We start from the raw sequence: 24,765 nt of genomic DNA, 5'->3' as shown, positions 1-24,765 counted from the left end.
TAACACTAATATGTGTCCCTAATCTATAAACCCCCCAATCATGAGAAAAGTCCATCCTCTCCGTCTTTTGCCTGCTCCACTTTTCAGAAAATGTGTGCTCAAACAGGCTGTTTGGAGATTTTCCCTTCATGACATCACAAAGGGCAGTAACCCCTCCCCCAGGTGGGTGACACTCCCACAGCTAGGTGTTTGTTCTGCCCTCTGAGTCTGCCTTCTCACTGTAAACAATAGGACATGGAGCGAGAAAGCCCGAGACACCCAAGCCCTTCCAGAGAGGGGGCGTGGTCAGACGCAGCTCATTTACATATTTAAAGGTACAGACACAGAAACAGCCTGTTCTGAGCAGGGCTGAAATAGAGGAGTTTATAGACATGATCAAATACAGGATCAGAGTGGATTTAGAACAAGAAACTTCACAGACATGTTTTGAGGAGCTCTGAGACTTATTTACACTGAAGAGGAGGAGAATATGTGACTAAAAATACTAAAAAGAAAAATCTAATGTGCAAATGTGCTGACCACACATTTGACTACACACTGTACAATCTGATTCTTGATTCTTTGACAATTGCTTTGGCAATTTAAAAGAACACACACACACACACACACACACACACACACACACAGACACTTATCTGCAAGGTTAAAAGAGGCCGATCTTACCTTCATGAGCACCGACTCGCTGAGCTTTTCTCTGTTGACGATCTTTATGGCGACTTTCTGACATGTGACACAGTGGATTCCCAGCTTCACCAGACCTGAAAGACAAACATGAAATTAAATTATTAATGAGAAGCCCAACGTCAAAGTCTGAGCCACGCTGAGAGACAAGAAGTACTACTTGCATTTTTCTCATGTGACAAATTTGTTTATTTAACAGGAACACATACAAAGAACCTCATATTTAAAATACAAAGTAGATGTCATGTATACAGGCTTCTATCCATGGTTACTTTGCAACCCCTGTAAAGCTTATCAAAGAAATTTTCATGATGTGAAATGAGTTAATGAGGTTTAAAAAATGTTCCACTCTGCTGTAAAGTTTGGTAAATTAAAATGGGGCGCTATGGGGATTGACTCGCTGTAGGATTCAGCCTCAAGTGGCCACTCAAGGAACTGCAGTTTTTAAACTTCCCAGTTTTGCTTCATTTTCCAGCCCTGGAGGATTCTCCTTGGTTTGCACACGTGCAGCTTCTTTCCCTTCCTCTCCCGGCTGCATGTTGTTTGTCAGGTAACAAAGCATAAAACAGGCGCATAAAAAGAGCAATCAACCTGCCTCCTGAAACTCCCGAGTCTCTTTTTCATTGTGTACTTCTGAGAACTCGCCCGTCGTGACTCATGCGCCGCTACACAAATGTCAACATGCAATACCTTTATCCTATTACGGCTACAATGGCTCCATCCATCTCTATCAAAGCCCTGACGCCCGGGACTATATTTTACTTTGTACTGAAGGTCTGCAGGCGGCGCTTTAAAATGCCACTGCGCATATGCACCTCTTCATTACCCCACGCTGTATACATATTTCACAGGAGATGAGGGTGGTGCTGTTTGAAGGGTGATTTCCCTGCGGGGTCTCCTGCGGAAGCAAGCAGTGCCGTGAGCAGCAGGGGTGGGGTGGGGAGTGGTGGGTTGTTGGGGACCAATATGACCGTCTGGGGGCTCTTTTATGTCCCGGGTTACAAATGAAATGTCTTCTGGGCGACATTCAGCTGCTCTCATTGATCATGTTGTCGGAGCAGATCGAGGGACGGCTCCAACTCTTTATCACATCACAGAGCTGTGAACTGATCTGTGCGGAGGTGTGAGATATCGAAGGGTTAAAGTCATTTTTGGTGGTCGTGGCAGAACCAGCTAAATAATCAGCTGTGCTCTTTGTAACACAATGTTAAACCTGGAGCAGTAATTCATAACTTGTGAAGTGATGTCACACACTTATGGAAACGCAAATCTGCTGTGCAATAAAGGCTTCTTACAAACGAGGGGACGAGCCCGGGTTGTTCTTCTACTAAACAAAAACGTGTCCAAACCTTGGGAAGTATTTGATCACGTCAAGAGAGTCGATCTCTTTGTGTTTATAGAAAATGAGATTCAGCAGAAGAAAAGAAGAGACAAAGTGAAATATAAGTGATGTTATGAAACATTCATGTTCCTGTCTGATGTGATGTCAGCGCTACATGAGCCCGTCGAGGACAATAAGAGCGACTCGTCTCCACTAAAAACACATTTGTGCTCCCGTAATCTTCGGCGAGCTTTGTCTTTGCTCGTAATGACTCCTCTGACACCGCAGCGTGAGAGCTGCTGTCTGAACAGAAAGACGCGTGTTTTTGATTCAACCCGGAAAATCATAAAAGCACATTAAGCTCGACATTTGTCACAGTTCATGTCGCTTATTAGAATCATTACGTGGCTCTAAACCGGGCACTGCGGTAATAATCGGTGACATTTTCACATCGAGAAGCGTCCACTCTGCTTCTCTGAAACATTCAAAAACAAATACCTCAGCAGAGACGAGTTCACCGAACGTCTGAATCACCGCTCTCTGCCCGCTAGGAGACGATTATCAGACATGCAGAGAACACTTAATGTGGAAATAAATATAAAGAAGATAAAATAGAAGATGTTGTTCATTAACCTGCAACATGAACGGTGAAAACTATGTGTGGTGATCGCGTCAGCAGTGTTTGAATTACAGAGATGGATAAGCATGTCTTAATTATGGAACTAAAGAAAAACAGGATTTGACGGATCCACCCAGAGAGAATCACTCCCATGATTCCCCGCCAGTCTCGGCATCTCGATGTTATTGTTTAGATTGAGAGCCCCCTGGTGGAGGAATGTGTATACTGTGCTTTAAATATGAATTTAATTAAAGACAATGTCGTACTTCTTACATGTTCGGGGATCAAAAAGAGGTGAAGTAACTGTTTCAGTCAGAACCTCCGTTTCATTGCCACCGTACTCCAATAAGAGTTGTAGAAACATGAAGAACTTGGGAGTCGTTTGTCTACAGCTACCTTCAAGGGTAACTAAACCACAGTTTCAGCTACATTGCATCTACCCAGGACTTTCAAAAAATTGCCTTTAAGGCCTCAAAGTATCAGCGTGTACATGGCTGGTGTGGGTTTGGTGTGGTAAGACACGCCCACTAACCCCTTGGTGCCGTCTCCGGGACACACAAACACACACGAGGGACACGAGGGAAGAAGCAGCAACGACACCTCTGAGAAAAAGAACGTGGTTTGAAGTCGAGGATCTCTCCTCCAGAGTCTCCTGCACACGACAACGGTCCAGAGCTGTATCAGAGTTAGCACAGTGCAGCCTTAAAATAACAATCTGAGCCCGTAGTGAACTTTAGTGCGTCCACTTTGACCTGTGAATTTGTCATTGAAGATTATGTATCAGCCATTACACCCCCTTTAGGACCTCCATCTGACTGAATCTACTGGATCAATACCAACTGTTAGTCATTCATACATCAAGATTTAGTAACTCTGATACATCCAACACCATGTCCCTGCTTCCTCCCACATCATCTGATTAGTTACCATAGTTACCAGGGTTTCTATATGGCCGCTCCTCCACTTCAATGACCGTCTGTTATTAAAACAGCAGACATGTAATGTTTACCGGCGGACTTTCTGCACACATATTAACATTCATTATCTCCATATAAAGAGTCATGGGGTCGTTTTTAGCTCAAAGCCGAGCATTAAATCCAGTAAGAAGGAGTTTCAGGGTTCAAATTGCTTCAGAGGAGAGGACTCGCTGTCTCGTCTCCGTTAGATTGACGTGCCAAAGACCCGGGAGCTGTGTGGTTCACATGAGCAGTGAACCAAAGCCAGCGGAACAAAGAGACAAACAACAACAACAACATGCACACTGTTAACATGACTGACAGGTAAACTCGGAGCTCTGTGCACCAGAGGAGGATAAAACATGTAAAATAAATCTTTCTAAATGAAACATATGCGACCAGGGGGAGCTGGAAGTGTCTGAGTCAGTTTAATCGATTTCTCTCTCCTTCATCCGTTCTCTCCTCTCTGCTGGATCAAATCGATAAACCGCACGACCTCTGAACTCCACAGACTGGCAGCAGGGACTCTGGCGCTCCTCAACTCCTTGAACCATAGACCTCCCACAATCCCTCTCTGGGCCTTTGGAATTAAAGTAAGAACTTCTTCAAAGTCCCCGTTAATCTTCTTCGATGCTTAAACTTTCTGTTGACCTCCCACCGAGAACATAGAAAGTCAAAACTGTCCATAACAGCTTTATAACACAAGTCGACTACAGATCCCACAAAGCATTGCTGCGACAAACATCCAATCAGGAACCATATAATGTGTTTGCTTTGGAAAATAAAGTTGGATAAATCTAAAACATTCGATGTACGTTTAATCAAGCGGCCCTGGTCAACTTGTTGTTTCTTTTTGAGATCTAAAAGTATCGTCGGTATTCAAGACCTCTGATTGTGTTGTTGAACCGTCCCATTTTTCTGGAGGCAGCCTTCCAGGTTATGGGGGCGGCTGTGGCTCAGTTGGTAGAGTCGGCCTTCCAACTGGAAGGTCGGGGGTTCGATCCCCAGCTCCTGCAGCCACATGTCCGATGTGCCCTTGGGCAAGTCCCTCTGCGAGAAGATTCAGGTTCCCTCACACCAGGCTTAACCGCTATACACATTCATTTATGCCGATGTCCATTAAATATTCTGAATAAGAGGTAATGTGGGATGATATGCCAGAGGACAATATGACAATATGTCCAAGACTTATTTCCCTTTTGGGAAAATAAAGTATATCTTATCTTATCGTAAAAAGACTCTTAACCCCAAGTTGCTCCCGCTGCTTCTGCAGTGTATGAATGGATTAGTTACTTCTGATGGACTCTACACAGCAGCCTCTACCATCAGTGTGTGTGAATGTGTAGGTGTGCGGTGTAAAAGGAGCTTTGAGTCGTCAGAAAACTAGAAAAGAACATTACAAGCTCAAGTCCATTTACCATTTTTCTTTCGACTGCTCACTGAATGAACAAACCCGGAGGCCTGCTCCAGAGAGGAAACAGAGGCAGGGCTGCATATGTGCCGTCACACTGCAACAAGGACAACAGACACAACAGCTGGTGTCTGGCAGAAATGGGGACACCACATTTAAAAAGCCCAAAAAAATAAAGAAAAATTGGAAAAAAATCAACGATCACTCTCTACACAGAAACAACCCCAAAGTACGACGAAACAGTACTACGCTGTTTTCTGACACCGACCAAACTTGAACCTGGAGTCTTTTAATCTGGAATCTCAAGTTCAAATAAACTACAACCATTTACTTCGCTCTCTGACCAAACATCACTTTGAATCATGAGCTCTGTCATAAACTCTATCAAGTTTATCTCAGAAATCCTGGGTTGTAAAAAAGAAACTTTTCACCGTGCCTCAGAAGCAAGATGTTTCTGTTTCTGGTCCAGCTGGAGTTAAAACTGAACCACGACATTTGAAAATCTGTTTTATTTTTTTAGGAGGAGACAGCTGCTCCTTTTTCTCCTTCAGCTTCCTGAAAATGACGGGACTGATTCTGCAGGGAGCAGCAGGATGCAAGTTTCCAGGAAACTCCCGGAAAAAAAAAGACAAAAACTTTCTCCTGTTTTTTTGACAGTTTGGACAAAGAGAAACACAATGAGTGTCAGGAAGCCTGAAAACACAGAGTTAGTGTTTAGATGTGTTTCCTCTGAGAGCAGGAGATCTGTCTGCAGCTGTGAGGACGCAGAAACGCCGCAGTCACAAACACGACTTTAAGAAAGTGGCGAGCAGACCCTGCAGAGGGAGTCTGAGGCACGCACACAGTCAGTGTTAACTCGTGTTGACAGGTCAGCTGTTGTTGGTGACCTTCAGCAGACACACACTCACACCCCCAACACTTAAACGTGACGATGCTGTTCTCAGTGTCGGCTTTACTTCAAATCACTCATCAAGTTTATTGCAAATCCTTCAGACAGTATATAACATGATTACAGTCTTATGTGTTTCACCATCGGTGGAGATATACGACGAGATATCGATGATTTGTCGATTCAGGATGTTAATTGAGCAAACAGGAAATTACAAGAAAAGAGAAAACCTGAGCTGAAACAGCATCGGGGTTAAATGAACGCTTCAAAAAATGCCCAGAGTGTACTGATCAGCTGTTTTTCAACATAGCGTACATTTACAACAACGCTGGTTTTTTAGTCATTGGCTGGCGCTCACCAGCTTCAAATTGAATCTGAGGGTAGCTTTAGCTTCATCTGACTGCATCAAAAGTGAAAGCATGACGATTATACCCAGGCCTCACTCAGATGGTTAAATGTGCACATGCTAAAAGAATAATTTTTCTCATTCAATGGGAGAAATTCAGACTTTTGAGTCAGTGAGTATTGCGTCAGACCACGTAGGTACTGGCCTGCATTTTGATTTTCAGTGCAGTGTTTATATTTTAGTCACAGACTCGAAAGGTGATGGTACAAGGATTCAGACCTCCATCAGACAAAAGAAAATAAGCCCCCGAGCTAAATACTAATTGTTGTAGTGAACACATCAGAGTGAGTCAGCTCAGGAGGAAGAACGTGCCCGCAGACATCTTCTCTTCTTCATGGGTTCAGAGTTTTGGCACGCAGAAAGTGTTTCAATCATGCAGTGCTGTGGGCTGCTGGACCTGCAGGCCACCGTCTGCCACCCACACACTCACACACACACACACGGAGCTGAAAAACCACCGAGTGCAGCCCAGAGTCAAGAGAGCGCCCTCTGAACCACTGCAGGCTGAGATTTCTGACAGCATCAGAGCCGGCAGAGCGAAAAGCAATCGAAGGGCATTCCTCTTCTCCTCCTCTGTCTTTTCTTCAGCAGAACTAACCCACGGCCGATAATAAACACGCTGCAGCTGGTGTTGTGTGAATGACTGGAGGGGGAAACAGAGGAGAGCAGGAGGGAGACAGACTACTGAAGAGAAAACAGGAGCTAGACGGGAAGCTGGATGGAAAACTTTGAGCTAATTGTGCTAAAAATAGAACAAGAGTTGAGCTCTGCGGCGGGAACATTTTTTGGGGGTTTACCGGATTCTTCTCCCTGTACCACAGCAGGGAGTCAGTGCAGTTTGAATAAGCTACTGAAACAACCAACAACAACTACAGTCATCTGATCCACTAAAAAAGATCAGGAAATGTCAGACAAGCTCAACAGTCCTCCAGATCTCACATGCGGTACAATCATCACCAGACATACAGATCAAGAGAACAGGGATGATTTGGAAACAATTCAAAACACTCGAGCAGAATAATGAAGCAAACAAGGTTGGCATGTAGCTCTGCAGGAGTCTGTTACCCTGAGAGTGAACCTGATGCACAAGTTCACACATCCTGCAAACATCAATTTCTTTCTGCACATCAGTCTTCATGAAAACTGTAGCTACAAACACTGGAGCTACGATCACTGAAGTTACACTCACTGAAGCTACAAACACTGAAGCTACAATCACTGAAGCTTCAAACACTGAAGCTACAATCACTGAAGCTACAAACACTGAAGCTACACTCACTGAAGCTTCAAACACTGAAGCTACAATCACTGAAGCTACACTCACTGAAGCTACAATCACTGAAGCTACACTCACTGAAGCTACAATCACTGAAGTTACAATCACTGAAGCTACAATCACTGAAGCTACATTCACTGAAGCTACAATCACTGAAGCTTCAAACACTGAAGCTACAACCACTGAAGTTACAATCACTGAAGCTACAATCACTGAAGCTACACTCACTGAAGCTACATTCACTGAAGCTACACTCACTGAAGCTACAATCACTGAAGCTTCAAACACTGAAGCTACAACCACTGAAGTTACAATCACCGAAGCTACAATCACTGAAGCTACACTCACTGAAGCTACACTCACTGAAGCTACATTCACTGAAGCTACAATCACCGAAGCTACAATCACTGAAGCTACACTCACTGAAGCTACATTCACTGAAGCTACAATCACTGAAGTTACAATCACTGAAGCTACAATCACTGAAGCTACAATCACTGAAGCTACACTCACTGAAGCTACAATCACTGAAGCTACAATCACTGAAGCTACAATCACTGAAGTTACAATCACTGAAGCTACAATCACTGAAGCTACACTCACTGAAGCTACAATCACTGAAGCTACACTCACTGAAGCTACAATCACTGAAGTTACAATCACTGAAGCTACAAACACTGAAGCTACAATCACTGAAGCTACGATCACTGAAGCTACAAACACTGAAGCTACACTCACTGAAGTAGGATTTTGCAATTACTACTGATAATTAAACCAACAGAGATTGTGTTGTTTTAAAACAAGTGGCTTCAAAAAGTATCAGAGTATTCAGAATAAATTTGACCACCTCAGACGATACTCCACAGTTTTTATCCCAACGTGCACGACTTCACACGCTGGACATTTCCTCGTAAACATGATTAGTCCTTAAACATTCCTCGTCATAAAAATGACACCATTGATCATCTGATAAAATATGTGAACTTATACAAATGTCTGAAGCCTGACGTTACGGAGTACCAGGCCACATCTTGCCTCATTCATCTCATGGGAACACCGGAGAGTTCAATTGAAATGTTATATCCAAAACAATCTCTGGGTAACACATGATCACACAGCAAACAAGAAGCTGTAGACTAACAACTCCTGTGTTCTACCAGGTAAATAATAACAGAGTCTGCCGGCTGTGAAGAAGAAAACAAGAATGTATGTAAAAATTCTCTACTCGAGCATTTTTGAAAACTTGGAGTCGTTGAGACAAAATTTATTTAAAAAATATGATGGGTAAACCGGAGAAAACAAACCAGAATCCCCCTTTAAAAGACAACTTTGAGTCCTCCTCCCTCTTCAGAAATACTTTTAGAAAAGAGAATTGGGGCAGAGAGGAAATGTGGCGGCAGGCTTGTCATCCAGCAGCAGACCTGAGTGCAGCTCAGCGGGGCTCTGATGGAGTTTCCCGCCTGTCTGGGAGCCATCTGTAGCTGTCCGACAGGATTGATGAGCCCGCCGCTTCTCACATTTCAATCAGACCTGCCAGCCTCCGAAAGTGAGCCCCGGCCTATTTACATCTCATTACAGAGAGCGCGAACATCCATTTCATTCTCACTTTGCTCCAAAGAAGCAAAAGAAGAGAGGCCGTGTTGTTTCCCACTCTCACATTAACCAAAAACACATCGACTGATCCTCACTTTGGCCTTGTAATTGCCCACCTTGCTGTCAGTCATGTGATGCCTTCCTTCACTCCTTTTTCCATCTTTCACCAATCATGTGAGTCGAGAGCAGCCTGCCGTCCTGAAACATCGATTAACTGCTGCTGCTGGTTTACCAACGAGGCTGATATGTTGGGAGATGTTCGCCCTGTCGTCTGCGGTGCACTGAAGCTAATGAGATCACAGAGATGGAAATGTGGCTGAACGTCGATTTCATACCATGAATTACACATGGCAGACTGTTCAGGTGAGACCACTCATGGTTTCAGATCAGTGAAGAAATATTGGATTTGACCGCGGTTTGTTTGAGCAGCTGTGGCTTTTTTATTGATATTTTCAGTTAATGAGCCGGGCGGTACGGTGTGCAGGAGTGGACATAATTAGAAGAAAACATCTTCTGATTCTTCTATACGTGCAGTGAAGGGCTCAGCCAAAACCATCTCCATATGGCATTATAAATATTTTGATCAGTTATGATGATAAATAGTTTCAAGCCTGCATGTTAGCAGTATTTTTGATTCTGATTCTGTGATTTTCTGGAAACTTCTTAATTGGTTAGTTTAACGAAGTGGGACAAAACTAACAGTGCATGTGGCGCCGGTAGTGTAGTGGTTGGTGCAAGCGCCCCATGTATGGAGGCTGTGGTTCTCAAAACGGCGGCCGGCCCCGGGTTCAAATCCAACCTGTGGCTCCTTTGCCCGCATTTCCCACTTTCTCTCTCTCTCCCAGATTTCCGACTCTATCCACTGTCCTAGCTCTACAATAAAAGTCCAAAAATAAGGGTGCAAACGTTTGAACGTTTCCGTGCTAACAAAAACAGGAATCACAACAAATCATTTATGTGCACTCAGCTCGTGGACATTCATAAACCCTGCCTGTGTTTGATGCTCACCACCATCATTAAACGTGATCACTCTCACCCTCTGAACCAGCTCGCCCGCCTAATGTGAACCCGACTGCTTCTATATTTGTACACTGACAAACACACTTCTGTCTTTTTTCATTTATTCGGTCTGTTGTGATTTTGTTTTTCTGTTGCGCTGAGCTCTTTACATCTTGTCCTGAGGCAGATTTGGTCGACTGCCCGCTGAACGTTTGGACGTTCAAATCTTTCTTGCTGTTTCGAGTCGTGTCACAGTCACCACCGTTTTAAACGCGATCTTTGAATAGATGAAAAAAGTTTGATTGGATGACTGGATATAAAGCTGTCAGAGTTTATTCAAGGCAGGGTTCACTAAAATGTTCGTACCACAGAGACCTGATGTCTCTGACGAGGACCTCTCCTCTACACAAGCTCACTTTAGGCTCCAAATAACCATGATGACATCCGCCTTTAAAACAGCTGATGCTGATACTGATGATCATGAATGGAATTAAATATTTGATTTAAATGGTGCATGATATTTTCAGCCTTTGCAGAAATACAGGATTCTCATCCTTCTTTACATCCCAGTAATTCAGCATTATAAAAAACTGTATACATCTTTAAATGTTCATTGATAAAAGGAAAAAGGAAATATGAAACATGAGATGCTCTTACCTGTTTCCAGATCAGCATGTTGAGAGAAGGAGGCAGCCGTCCAATCAGAGCAGAGCATGAGGAGAGAGCAGAGAAGAAGAGACCAATGGTTAGCTCTCGGCACAGAAATCTACCTGACAACAGATGATGGAGCCGCTCAGCAGAGCCATCCAATCACCTCCTCAGTGTTTATAATCTCTCTACTGTACATTCAGTCATTTTTTAACACATTCTGTAAATCCATTTAAACAGAGGATATCTGTGTCAAGGTTAGCGCCCCCTCCTCCATCATCTCCCTCCCCCCTCCTCACCCCCCTGCTGCTCCCCTGATGATATGAATATATTGAATATAATTTCCCTCCCACCATCCTTCTCCATATTCTGACAAAGCCCCCCGTTTCTCTGTTAATGAGGTAATCAACCCCTCCTTCTCTTCCCCTCGTTCCCCTGCATCGGCATGAGGAGAGGGGGAGGAGAGGGAGACGGGGGAGGCCAAGAAAGCGGGTCAAGCCTCGAGAGGGAGAGGAAGAGTGAGAGGAAGAGGAAGAAAGGTAGAGAGTGAAGGGCTTCCTGCAGCGTTCAGGGGCAATCGAAGAAGGTGGTAATTGTTGATGCCGTCACTAATCAACAGAACGATTTCAGAGATCAGGTTTATTTTGTTTTGTCTTGAAAGCTTCATTTTTGGGGCCATTTTGACATTTTTTTAGATAAAACAGCTGAAGAGAGGCAGGAAATGTTGGGAGGAGAGAGTGGGGGACGACATGCAGCAAAGGTGCAGAGGTCAGATTTGAATGCAATGCAATGCAAAGAGAATGTCGCCTGGAGAGCAGCTTAAAGAGCGATGATCAAAAAATCATCCTGAAGAGCTTCATCAAGTCAGTGAACACAACCCTGATGATGTCACAGTGATGTCATCAGGGTTATTGAAACTGAAGGTCTTGATTACAAAAGTGAAAGTGTGGAGTTTGACCCTGCAGAGAGGGTCTGATAAAGGATGATCTCCAGTTGCATTATGGGAAATGTAGTATCCAAAGCTTAGGGTTAAAGTCGGTATATCTTTGCCTTCTGCATTGATTATTAAATCCTTCTCTTGCAAGTCTGAGAAATGCAAGTGCAATGAAGTTTAGTTCATACTAGTGGAGAAGTAAAAGCACATTAAAATTTTGCTTTTAGGCCCGATAAGAAAGCATAACAAGAAGTTACAATAAAAAAAGCAGATGAGAAAAGTACCGTGGCCAGGAAGTGCAAAGCAAAACAACAAAATGTGGAACACTTTTACCAGTCCACGAACAAATTTACAAACTACAGATTGTTGACGGAAAGGGAACGTACCAAATGCAGGACGGGACCCGGAAGCGATTGAGTGAGGGGTCAATTTGTTTGTTTTGCTCGAGGTGTGAGCTTCAGAGTCCAGCTGAACGCCACCGTCACCGACCGTTGGATTATAAAATCATCTTTACTGTTTTACTGAGGTGAATAATGAAAGCAGAGAAAACAGGTGAAGACGAGCTGGTTTCTTTAGAGAGAGTAACTTCTGCTGCATCAGCCTTAATCTCTGAAATATGAAGTCACTTAATGTGATTTAAGCCGTCAAATAAAGTCCATCAGCCTGACGCCCGCTCAGTCTTTCCTGCTCTTAGCCTGTGAATCCGTCCTAATGCCCGCTCTGAACTCACAGCCTGAGACTTCAGCGTAGGAGCAGCAGTGACACCGAGCTGCCTAAAGTCTTCCCGACAGCTCTCAGGCCAGTTTAATGACCGCGTCTCTGCATCGCTGACGACGCGCCGTCAGAAGGAAAGCTTGTCATGACGAGAGAACGGCAAAACTTCAGCTCTTCACTTTAATGAGCTGAGTTTTATGTAACTCACAGGATTGAGGAGGGAGCATGAACACAGAATAATTAACCCACTGGAGAGAGAGAGAGAGAGAGAGAGAGAGAGAGGCGAGATCCAAATCTGAGGAGGATGAGAAGAGGAAGAAAAAACTGACTTCACGCCGTGGTTCAGGAACATGATGAAAGGAGAAGAAAGAGGAGGAAGAGGAGGAGAGCGGTTTCTGACAATACAGAAAAGCTGATGCCAAGAAAAGCAGCCGAACTCCCGATCCTATGATGAAACCCCCCCCCCCCCAAACGTATTACACTAAAACCTGCTGGTCTTTTGTGCTTTTACTCGGAGGAAGAGAAACCAGGGTTGGAAATTAGCACCTGCACCCGCCAACTAGGGATGTTTTTTTTTTTGCAGTGAGGGTTGAATTTTCTCAACATACCAGTCACAGCGGCTGGTATATAAAAGTAACGTTACACAATCGAGCTCAGTCGAGCGGCTTAATAAGCCTTTGAGGACTAGTCTGCAATCCACTAAAATAAACTTTTTTTCTGTTTATGATAAAGAGCGTGTCCGTTCTAGTTGAAACAATTTGCTTCATAAACTCGTCGATAACTTGAATATTGTTTATCTTGATTTGATATCATACGTCATTACATCATGCTGTCGATTAAAATCCAGTGGCAGGAAAAAAAAAAGAGTGACTGGTCAATTTTGAATCCACTAGTCAGGTAGGTGAAAAAGTTGATTTCCAACCCTTAAGAATGAGGCGGTAATATCTGTGCAACACTTTCATCTGCTGAATAATGAAATGCAAGAAGGAAATTCATGAAAGTGAGGATGTGTGCCTTGCTCAAAGTCAGTCTGACTGACGCAGTCTGTGAAGCAGCTTTGGGTTGAACGTATAACTGAGGGAAGGTCATGGGGTCAGGCTATAAGACGTGTACATATAATCATCAACACTGGTCAGATCAGTCCTTCAGCAGATTATTTAATAAGCTGTGTTTCCTGTTAAATGAGACTTCCTGAAGTAATCAGACGCTCGCTCATTGACCCACCATTCAGTCATGTATCATCTGTCTGTGGGTTTCCCTTCACCACAGGAGGTCATGTGATGAATACTAACACCAGACGGTTTCATACCAAAGAAGAAGTCACACGGGGGGGGGGGGACGCACACCGGCCCGTTGTAACAGGTGAGAGACACATTTCCTGTCTCTCCCGCTCAACGTGAGGCCACTCTGAATTGAACACCGCTAAAAAGCTGCTGATTTTCAATTTCAATCTTTCACATCTCCCTCGGTGGTGTTCGTTCTCTGCCACAGACGGAACATCTGAATGATTGTTTCCATCGCAGCTTCTATATGAATGATTCTGCATCCAGTTAGAGTCTCAGTAATTCTTTCCAGCACCATTTTGTGCCAGTCCTCCACACTGACGGCCAATTACATTTTAATTATGATGCATCCTAATCCTGCTCTAACGCTGACAATGACATCTCTTTATCTGTTCCATGTGTCCATCATGTGTGAGAGACGGGCAGCACATGATGGACACAGCGACAGCTCTAAAAAGCGTGTGGTTATTTTTGGATAAAGGTCAATCAAGGTCATTTGTCAAAGGAGATCGAGTCACCTGATCCATATTTAAATACATTCATAAAATGTTACGATGCTGGATGTCCATACTAAACCCTGGTAAAGGTTTTTTTAAAGACAAAACATTTTCAGCAGCTCCAACCTTTTCAACCCCTTGACCCCGCCCCCCCCCCCCCCCCCCCCCCCCCCTGAGTGAAGTGGCTCAGGGAGGGGAACAGGTCGCAGCTCTGCATGAGAAAGTCCCTGAAATGAGTTCATGCGTTAGGAAAGTTGGTTTCATAATTCGGCTGAAGAGGAGAAGTAATCTCTGTACATTTGAACTGATTAAACATAAATCCACACAGTCAGTTCACATGCAAGCCCAGTTTATGGTGAAATATTCAGCCCTGCAGCGAAACCTTCAGAGCCTGCAGCCCGAGCTTCATAATTAGTCTCTGAATGCTCCGTCCCCTCCTCCTGAGAGCCCCCATCACAACTGCACTCTCTCTCTCTCTCGCTCTCTCTATCACACACAATAACTCCACATTTCCTGTGCAAATTAATTTCCAACATGACTCCGACCTGACTCGACTCGCCTGTCAGACTGCGCCTGTTAATGAGCCCTGATGTCTTTCTCAAGAAAGCACGGGAGTTACTAATATAGCTGCGACACACACGCGACCTCCACCTCCCTCGACAACACACACACACACACACACACACACACACACACACACAGACGATGACGTCGATCACTGCGGCTCTGGAGGGTCTACTGACGTTAACGGGGGCTTAGCTTCAGGCCGCGCTGGAGGCTGCAGGCGACATCGTGCATGTCATCACTCGCTCGTGTACGACACAGAGTTCGCAGGAAGCGGCTTTCATCACCACTTTCATCACGGGCTGTGCAGAAATCAAAGACTATTACAAGAGTCTGTGTGAGCTGTGTGAGACGCCTTTCTGCTGATCGTTCTAATCATGAAGAGAATTCAGATTACGTCTGATTAGTTGAAGTACTTTAAAGGAAAATCATTTACACAAGTCGTATCTGCCTTCATCGGACCAAATGTTTAAAATGTACCTCAGTTAACGTTTCACCATCATCCTTCTGAATAAGAAGTCGAGCTGTTTTAAGTTCTGGTGACATAATGATCATTACAGTTTCCTGTGTTCCTCTAGCCGCCCTCCTTGCTGAGAACAAATCCCGGAATAAGACGTCCGATTGTTAAAAGTGGTGGTGGAAGGTCAGCTCACATTGTACGACTGAATCATTTAAAGCTCACGATGTGTGTGCTCTCACTGTACGTCCAGGTTGTCAGGGACGACCTGACGACAATTGATTCATGCACGGCTCAAATACTCAAACCGGCAAAAAACGCTCGCTCGCACACTCACTCAGCATCTGTGATAAGCTCAAGCTAACTAGCAGCTAAATCATAACACATATTCTCTATCAGCTGGAGGTCAGCTGATATTTCTGCCATAGTTTATCTCATGATAGGAGGGAGGAGACTAAACATGCCTGCTGTTACCATGGTGATATGAGATGCTGTGCGTCAGTTTGTGCAGGTACAATCAGGAAAAAGAATCCCAGGGTCAGGGTGTGTGCAGATGTACGACCTAAAATATCCAACATGCCAGAAAATCATCCGACCGGTCGAGCGCAGCAGATCGGGCCGTGATCGTCTGTCGTGCCTCAGATTACACGACACGTCTGACGCCGGGGGGAACGGCCGGGAGAAACCGTTTACTGTGGTTCAAAGTATTTGTCCACTGATTGATTTAAAACAAAAATATACTTCCAGAATACTATAAACATATAACACTATCAATCACATTCAAATCTCAGCAGCTCTTTTTTTTCTCTCAGGTTCAAACCTCCTGCTCATTTTACCCAATCATCACCACACAGTCACGGTCAAACTTCCCAGTTTGCTCCCAGTATCTGCACTGGTTTGACTCAGGGAGCAGTTAGTGCCGGCGTCTGAAATAGCGGCTCTGTGGCTCAGTTAGCTGAGTTGGCATCCTGCTGCCGTGACCCAAATACATGCCTACTGCCTGTCTGCCAGCCGCTGCGCTCTGATTGGCTGCCAGGCGACATGAGAGAGAAGAGGGAGGAGGGTGAGGACAGAGGGGTATTTTCTTCCATCCTAAATAATTTGAAAAATGACACAATCAAACAAACAAATGTTCTATTAAAAAAAAGAGTGAAATACGTCTGAAGGAAGATGTCTGTGTGTGGAGGTTTTTTTTTTTTTTTTTAGATCAGTACAAATGCATCGCTCTAACGTCCTGTGATTTATTTTTAAAATCTATAATCTGACCGATGCAGGAAGCATCCAGCTCTGTTGCAGGAAGAAGTCAAAAGTCAGATTTTCAGTTGGTTCAATATCTCAGACTATCCGCTTTCAAACACATGTGACTGCATTAATAAGATGTTTAAAATGAGAGGTCTGCATGAAAATAAATCCACATCATCTGAACAGTTTTACTTTATCTCCATCAAGGCAGCCACCGCTCGGCTCATTGGAACGAGGAGCCTCAGCCACAGTCCTGAAGTAATCACAGTTCGCTGCTCTCCCTGAAGTATCGGCTCCTGGCAGGCTGCCTACAGCTCTCGCCCAAACTCTCAAGACAGTCTCACAGAAGATCCTGAAAATGCTGCTCAAACATTACAGACACGTTGACTATTCCAGCAACGAGGCTATAAGACGTGTACATATAATCATCAACACTGGTCAGATCAGTCCTTCAGCAGATTATTTAATAAACTGTGTTTCCTGTTAAATGAGACTTCCTGAAGTAATCAGACGCTGCCACGTTACTGGAATTATTTCTGTGAAGGTTTCACCAAAAATAACCAACAAAAATCAGAAGGCGTCAGATCTAAAGAAACGATGGCGATTCTGGACACTGACTCCTGCTGTGAGGTGATCTGGCACTACAACCACCCGGATGTCCCCGACGCCCAGCCGCCACCAGCGGACGGTGTCGTCCCCACAACCAACCAGAAAACATAATAGCAGTTTAATTACGTGCACAGAGATCGTAGCACTGACAGTCTTTGGTTTTGCACCAAACGCAGGGAATAAATGTCCCCAAACCCCCCAAATATGTCAAATTATAAAAATGCAACTGAGAGGTTTATTTTATCTCTCTTCAGTCTGAAAACACAAGCTGTGAGCCGCTCTCACAGTGTCAGCTGGTTTCAGTCACTACAGAGAGGAATGTCGAGCCTTCAGCAAGCTGACTGCACAAAAACACACACACACACACACACACACACACACACACACACACACACACACACACACACACACACACACACACACACACACACACACACACACACACACACACACACACACACAATCACATACACACACACCTCACGTCACAGCCTGATGATACACATATTGTTTGTTGACACTCTTCAGCTCCCCGAGGACACAAACCTGCTTAGTCCAACAGCTGCTCAGAGTCCAGCATTCAGCCAATCAGTGTGTGTGTGTGTGTGTGTGTGTGTGTGTGTGTGTGTGTGTGTCTGTGTGTCTGTGTGTGTGTGTGTCTGTGTGTGTGTGTAAGTGAAAGTCCCTGCAACCAACAAGGTGTCAATAACAATGAACTGACTATAAACACCAGCAATGTCCTCTCTTCCTCTCTCTCAATTACTCACACACACACACACACACACACACACACGCACACATGCACACACACACACACACACACACACACACACAGCATGACAGCATGTTCAGCGGAAAACCAAAGATCCAGGCCGCAGCGCTTTCAGCAGTGTCGATCGATATGACACCAAACTCACTTGAGCATACATGTACACAAACACACACACACTATCTCCCCCCCCCCCCCCCCCCCCCCCCCCCCCCCCACACACACACAAACACACACAAAGAGGATCCAGCCTCTGGTTCAGACTGTGGCTGAGCGCCGTCACAGAGGAGCAGCGGTGCTCTCTGAGCGAGGATGGAAGCTGATCATTGGGAGCGCCCCTGACCTCGGATCAAGTTAATGCTTCATGCAGTTACAGTCGTGATATCAACACAGAACCTAAAGACCATCCGCAGGTTAATGATGACGAGTCAAACTGTTCCGATATTTCCTCTTAGAGTGGATTGCTGGGTGTGTGAAACATCTTAGAGTTTGGTTTGTAGAAAATGACCGACCCTGCCTTCAGTGCATAAAGCCGTGATGTTTGTTCACTGAAGGGAGCATCATAACAGAAACTGTAAACACCTCACCGAGTCGTTCAAAGGTGCATTTATTCTGACTCTCTGTCTTAAAGTTGATTTACAAACCTCCTCCTCACTGCCGCTTCCTCACTCTACCAGCCCCTTTTTTTTCTTTCTGTATTCACATTTCTGAGTGCATTAAGGAGTTAACAAAGGGGAATAAAAAAAAAGCAGCATGCACACATTCACTCTCACATTAAGATGCTGTAGCTTCTCATCTCATTCAGCTGTGCACACTCACACATGTTCAGTGGATTCCTGTTTCTCTGGCAGTCTGTGCGCCCGAGGCTGCAGAGGTGATTCCTCCGCTCCTCCGTGATGTCTTCAGAGACACTCGACTATTTTTAGAACCCTTCTCTTTCAAAACGCGCTCGCCCTCCTCCTGACGGATCACCCTTTCAAACGCCCAGCCCACGCTCACGCTCAATCTGTTTTATACACATCGTCTCCGTCGTCACATTTTTCTCTCTGGCTCTTTTGTTTTCTTTTCTTATCGGGGAAACAAAAAGCTAAACCTCCCCCGCTTTTTCAGCCTCGATTATTTCTGTTCTCATTTGTTTTAACAAGAAAGGGAGATTTGTGAGAGAATTAACAAAGCGAGTCTGTCAAGGTCAACAGGATTCACACGATTGATCTTATTATTAAGTAGCTGGTTTAAGAGATTCAGTGAGGTGAGACGGTGAGGGAAGTCTGGCATTACTTTTTATGAACCGACACAAGAGAAGCAAACAAGATAAAGCAGTGAAGCAAAGTGTTTCAGTGTTTTGTAGAAGCGTCTGTGCAGGCTTTTCCCCAAAGGGCTGACGCTTGGGAGTCCACAAGTCAAATCATCGCCGGAGAAAAAGAGGAGACTCGCGTCAAATCTTTGCACAAATGATTTTCCTTTTTAGGCTTCAACATTGAACCCAGGAAAAAACAGGATCGCCAGCATGAGCGGCTGTAAACCTTCCAAACTGAGTCTCAAAAAGACCAGTATGTTGTTCATGTGATTTTCATGGTTTATACATGAAGCTGAGTTTTCACAGAGACCTCCTCTTCTTTCAAACAAACAGACTTGATCTCAGATGCTGAGAGCGACATGATGCCAACTTTAGCTCATTAGCTGCATAAAGTTCTTCGTCAGGTTAAATTTGGTGTATAAAACACACTTTTAAAACCTGTTTTTTTCATCTCAAAAGTTGCCCGCATCCTATACTGTACACCTGTGCGACCATTTTAACAGAATAAAATGCTGACACACACGCCATCATTACCGCTGAGGTACCAAAAGAGCGACAAAGCTGCACACAAACTGACCATCGTGGACTTTGTTTAACACAATGGAAATCATCACACAGAAGGATTTATTCGGGGGCTTTTTGTCATAATTGGATCTTTTTCCCATCAGAGGTCAGAGATCAGTTCACGGGACAGCGCCCCCTCTCAGCTGGTCTGTTTTTCACGACTTGCCCGAGGACAGTTCAGCAGGTTAGATCGTCTCTGACAGGAGGAGTTCAGACCGGTTTGAAGGCAGAAGCCGTCTGCGGCCGAGGTCGGGAGATTCAATCAGTGAGAAAAAAAGAACAAACTGAGAAAACAGACAGAGTGTGTAGTTGGTGACGAGCTGTTGTCGCCATGGTTTCTCTCCGCTGTTGTGAAGAATGTGCAGTTTGAGACGGTGTGTGTAGGCGTCAGCACCAACACCGCCGACCCCGACATACTGCAGCTCACAATGACACCACTGTGTCAGCGGGACATGAACAAGACACAAACATCTTCCCTCTGTGTGACACTAAGCACAGGATGGTGCTGCGTGTATAGAGTGAAGCTTCAAACAGGCAGACTGCACAACAATATGTTAAGAAAGCTCAAATAATAAGCTCCACGTTTTTCTTTAATTAGCCCGAAAATTACAAGGAAATAACCGAACAGGAATAAACCAGGATATCTAACATATAAGCTAAAGATTTCAAATGTATGATTCTAGTCATGAACAGACTATCTATACCTGTTTCCATGTCCCGGCAACAAAAATACAAAAATACAGCACCAGATTTTGGAAAATGTAATGTTATTTAATGATGAAGTTCCTGCACACGGTCTAAACTGCATAAATACATTGGCAACGTATTTATCGCAATTTAGACAGCGCTCTTTCTTTCCCTGGTTGCAGCTTTTAGTTAAAGATATGACTGAAGATCTGTAGTGTTTTTAAAGCCTCTGTACTCTTAAATTAAGAGGGTTTGTTGTTTTAAAGCAGATGGTATGGACTGACATATCATTCCCCTGAGCTGTGTGGACATGTTCTGGTCACTTCCTGTCAGCACCTGTGTGTCCAATCGGACTTCAAACATGTTTGTTAACACTCAGTGACGTTGTTCCCTCCCCTCTAGCTCTTTGCTTGTGTTGTTCTTACTCTCTGATGTCACTCTGGATAAATTGTAGTTAAATGAGGCAGCCTGTGTGGAGAGACTGGACCTGTCAATCATGATGATTGTTCTCCTGGGTATAAAGCTCCTAAAAACGTTTTGTGTATGCTACCATGTTTTATTGTCAGACAAAACAAAAGACAAGAACAGAACATCACAGCAGAGAGAAGAAGGATGCTCAGTGTGGCAATTAACAAATCTCATTATCAACAAAAAAGAGTTTGTGAATATTCTGATTGGATGTCCAAAAGGTATGTGTATCAATGAATGGGAAGAAACAAATTATGCTTTACAACAAGCAGAATTGTTTTTTTCCCATTCATTGATACACACACAACAGAGACTCATTTTCCTGCGTTCATTTTAAACTGTGAAGATCTTTTTTTTTAAAGGAAGAATGTACCAATTGTGTCCGGTTGGGCTGCATGTGTGAACTCAATCAGCTGAATTATTTAACAGCAAACTTCCAAGATTTATGCAAAAACTGTTTTTACCGGCGACTTTTTCCCTCTGATAAAGGTGAAAGGCGATGGCAGAAGAGTTCACCTGTGAACCGGGCTCATGACGAGAAAAGTGGAAATCCCTCCTTCAAACACGGTGAAGAAATTTGTGTTGAATGCAAAACAAAAAATAAAATAAACCCAATCTCAGAGGATGCAGGTTAGTCTCTGCATCATGAGACGAGGCAGCAGACCTCCATGTATCTGTACACCGGAATGTCATCTCACACACACACACACACACACACACACACACACACACACACACACACACACACACACACACACACACACACACACACACACACACACACACACACACACACACACACACACACACACACACACACACACACACACTGTAATACTGAGCAGAGTGGATGTCTGATCTGCTAATTATGACTGTGTGGTCTCGGCAGCTCCGTGACCAGAGGCCAGGAATGTTCTTAATTGGTCAGCTTTACGTAACAGAGCATGCGAGCCAAAACGACTCGAGCGGTCCGGAGAGAAACCAGGAAGCGACTGGTATGATGTAACCTCTACTCTGTGAGCGTCAGAAGAAGGTTCAGTGGGAGAGGAGGAAGAGGAAATCTAAGCGGATAAATGTGAAGGACAGAGGAAGAGGACAGCCGAGATGAAGACCTTTCCTCGCTCGCTCCTCTCAGGGAATGTCCCGATCGATGTTAACCTGATTGGAGGAGCACTTCCCGCAGCAGACGATGAGCAGAGGAGAGAAGCACTGTCACTTTAACTGAATAACCCGACATAACAGAGACAAATAGACAAACAGAGAGAGAGGAGGAGGGAGAGAGCAATGAAGGAAGACATGATGATTTATTTTTTTACCTGACGGGAAGAGAAGACAAAAAAAAAACTGGAGAGGGAGGAGCTACAGAGATGTGACTCATACTGAGAGGAGAGAAGAGGAGAGGAGAGGAAAGGAGAGGAGGGGAGGGGAGGGGAGAGGAGGAGAGGAGATGAGGGGAGAGTAGAGGAGAGGAGAGGAGAGGAGAGTAGAGGAGAGGAGAGGAGAGGAGGGGAGAGGAGAGGAGGGGAGAGTAGAGGAGAGGAGAGGAGAGGAGAGGAGAGGAGAGGAGAGGAGAGGAGAGGAGGGGAGAGGAGAGGAGAGGAGGAGAGAGGAGAGGAGAGGAGGAGAGAGGAGAGGAGAGGAGGAGAGGAGAGGAGAGGAGAGGGTTTTAGGCCCGATTCTCTCCATCCAACCAAAGTCAGCAAAGGTCTGATTATCTGACACTTTTCAGGTGTAGTATCAGCTCAGAAGACGATTGCTCTCCACACACTGAATGAACTGATGAATCTGTTGTGATTTGTCGTTTCTCACATTTTCAAAATCGCTCAAGGTTTTTAAAGTGTTTTGGTGTGTGGCAGGCTTTAGTTTCATGATTCAGAATATGAGAAGTTCACTTTAGAAGATTTAACATTTATTATCTGACAAAGACGAGAGAGGAGACATGAGTCCACTTTGAGCCTCTGTTAAGCCTCAAAACACTAAAAAAAAATGGATAAAAGTATGACCTGGTATCATAAACCTTCACATGATGCATACACACAAACACAGATTCACACCTCTCTCTCTCCCTCTCTCTCTCTCTCTCACACCACTGAATGCAGATTAATTACCTCGCTCCCCCTCTTCATTTCCTCTCTGCTCCCCGAGGAGGAGGAGGAGAGGAGAACAGGATGAGAGCGAGAGAAATGGAAGGATGAAGAGTGAAAGAAAGAGAAACAAAGAGCGGCGAGGAGGGAGAGAAACGAGCAGCGCTGGCGGAGCTGAGGAGGAGGATAGTCCTCTTTCTGTATTTAATCCCGTACAAGTGTTCATCATAATAAAATCCTGATGAGTAATGAGGATCATCCCGTCTGATCTGAACAGGAAAAAGGAGTGAAGAGGAGGGATTTGTCTCTTGAAAAGGTGAACACAGGGAAGATAAAGACAAAGCTGCTTCTCTGTAAATGTACCATTCATCTGTAGAAGAGCCCGACCAGCACATCCACTGACAATCACTTCTATCTGAACCACTTCTCTTGCCCGCTTCCATCGCTGCAACACCTGTTGGTTTGACCTGATAACTGCTCTCATACCTGGCAAACCGAGGGGTGTCCAAAACGGCCGTGTGGGGGGTACCTTAAAACCGCCTACCTTCTCTGGTCCAAACAAATCCAGAGCATTCAGGACCAGAATCTAAAGTTAGAAGGAGGACATACTGGCTGCTGCATTGTTGTCAGAGAAGCCAGCACTTCAACATCAGCATGTTTCCTTAATGTCTGATCAGATAGTAAGGTCACTTTATCATTTCACTCACTGCACATCTTAATGATTGGACCTTTTCAAAATCACAGATAGACAATTTTTATAGACAATACCTTGAGAAGGTGGTAGCAGGTAAACGTATTAAAAGAAGTAAAGGAGACATTAACTGATCGCAGACAGAAATGTTCCGGCTGTGAACGAAATCGATTATTTTGTTTGAAGGGATGTTTCTGCCACCAGCAGCGACACAAAGCATCCTGCCTGAAGTCTGCAGCAGCTATGAGATCATCCCCCCCTCCTCCTCCCCTTCCCCCTCCTCTCCTCCTGCCTTCACTTCTATTATCGAGTCCTAAAAAAAGACCCCCCCCCCCCCCCCCCACCCCACCACCTCCTTTTCTCTCTAAACATGCCCATTAACGGCGTTCAGGACACCGTGCGCTGCCTCTCAGCCCGACAGGAGGCTCGCGGCTTTGAAGAGGAACAAATGAGCACGTTTGGGTCTGAAGGCGGATTTTATTGTCTGCTGCTCAAACCGAGTGATCAGGAAGAGAAAACGAGAGTCGTCTGCAGAGTAAAATATGTAATTTAACAACGAAATAAAACCAGAATTATTCTTTATTTTCTGAAGAACATCAGTGAAATGCTATATTTAGCTTCAGGTTATTTTTTAGCAGATGATGAAATCGTATTTTTCTCCAAAACTCTTTGAGCATCGAACAATAAAAATAAAGATCTTTGATAATATCATTGTGTTTTTTGTTTTTTTTGCTGAGCTGCATTTAGTCTTTCAGCCTCTTTTAGTCCTTGTTTCGGTTTTGCAGCACAAAGAACTGGTGATGAAAGTAAAGCCTCTGATACATGCACGAACGAGGAAGGAGGAAGCTCTACACGTCACTGTCACTCTCTTCTCTCACTCAGCAGAGCTTCTTAGCTCGTTGTACAAAGTGGAGATAACGGTGCATTAATAATATCCAGATCCATGATTGAAATGTTGACCTTTGACCTGTGTCAACACCGGAGAAAATCGCTAATAGGCTCACCACGAGAAGTTTATTGACGAGTCTCTGAGTGTTGAGATTCAGTTTCCACCTTCAAAATAAAAGCACCACACTTCAGTTTGTCCACCTTCAAAATAAAAGCAC

The 24,765-nt window shown here is 44.5% G+C and overlaps 1 protein-coding gene across 14 annotated transcripts in view; it reads right to left on the bottom strand.

The window, feature by feature from the left end:
• Positions 1-24,765, bottom strand: part of LOC132980801 (serine/threonine-protein kinase BRSK2-like) — a 575,981-nt gene that overhangs the window by 516,518 nt on the left and 34,698 nt on the right. For all 14 annotated transcript variants that reach the window (XR_009674213.1, XR_009674205.1, XR_009674375.1 and 11 more), the window contains exon 2: positions 664-758. Coding sequence is in view for 3 of the 14 variants with exons in the window: in XM_061047215.1 (XP_060903198.1) it covers positions 664-758 (95 nt within the window). In the remaining 11 variants the exon portion in view is untranslated. The remainder of the gene's footprint in view (positions 1-663; positions 759-24,765) is intronic.

Source organism: Labrus mixtus, chromosome 1 (genome assembly GCF_963584025.1).
Source record: "Labrus mixtus chromosome 1, fLabMix1.1, whole genome shotgun sequence".
Classification (NCBI taxonomy): domain Eukaryota; kingdom Metazoa; phylum Chordata; class Actinopteri; order Labriformes; family Labridae; genus Labrus; species Labrus mixtus.
Note: the sequence above shows the minus strand (reverse complement) of the source record. Positions and strands in the feature narration are given on the sequence as shown.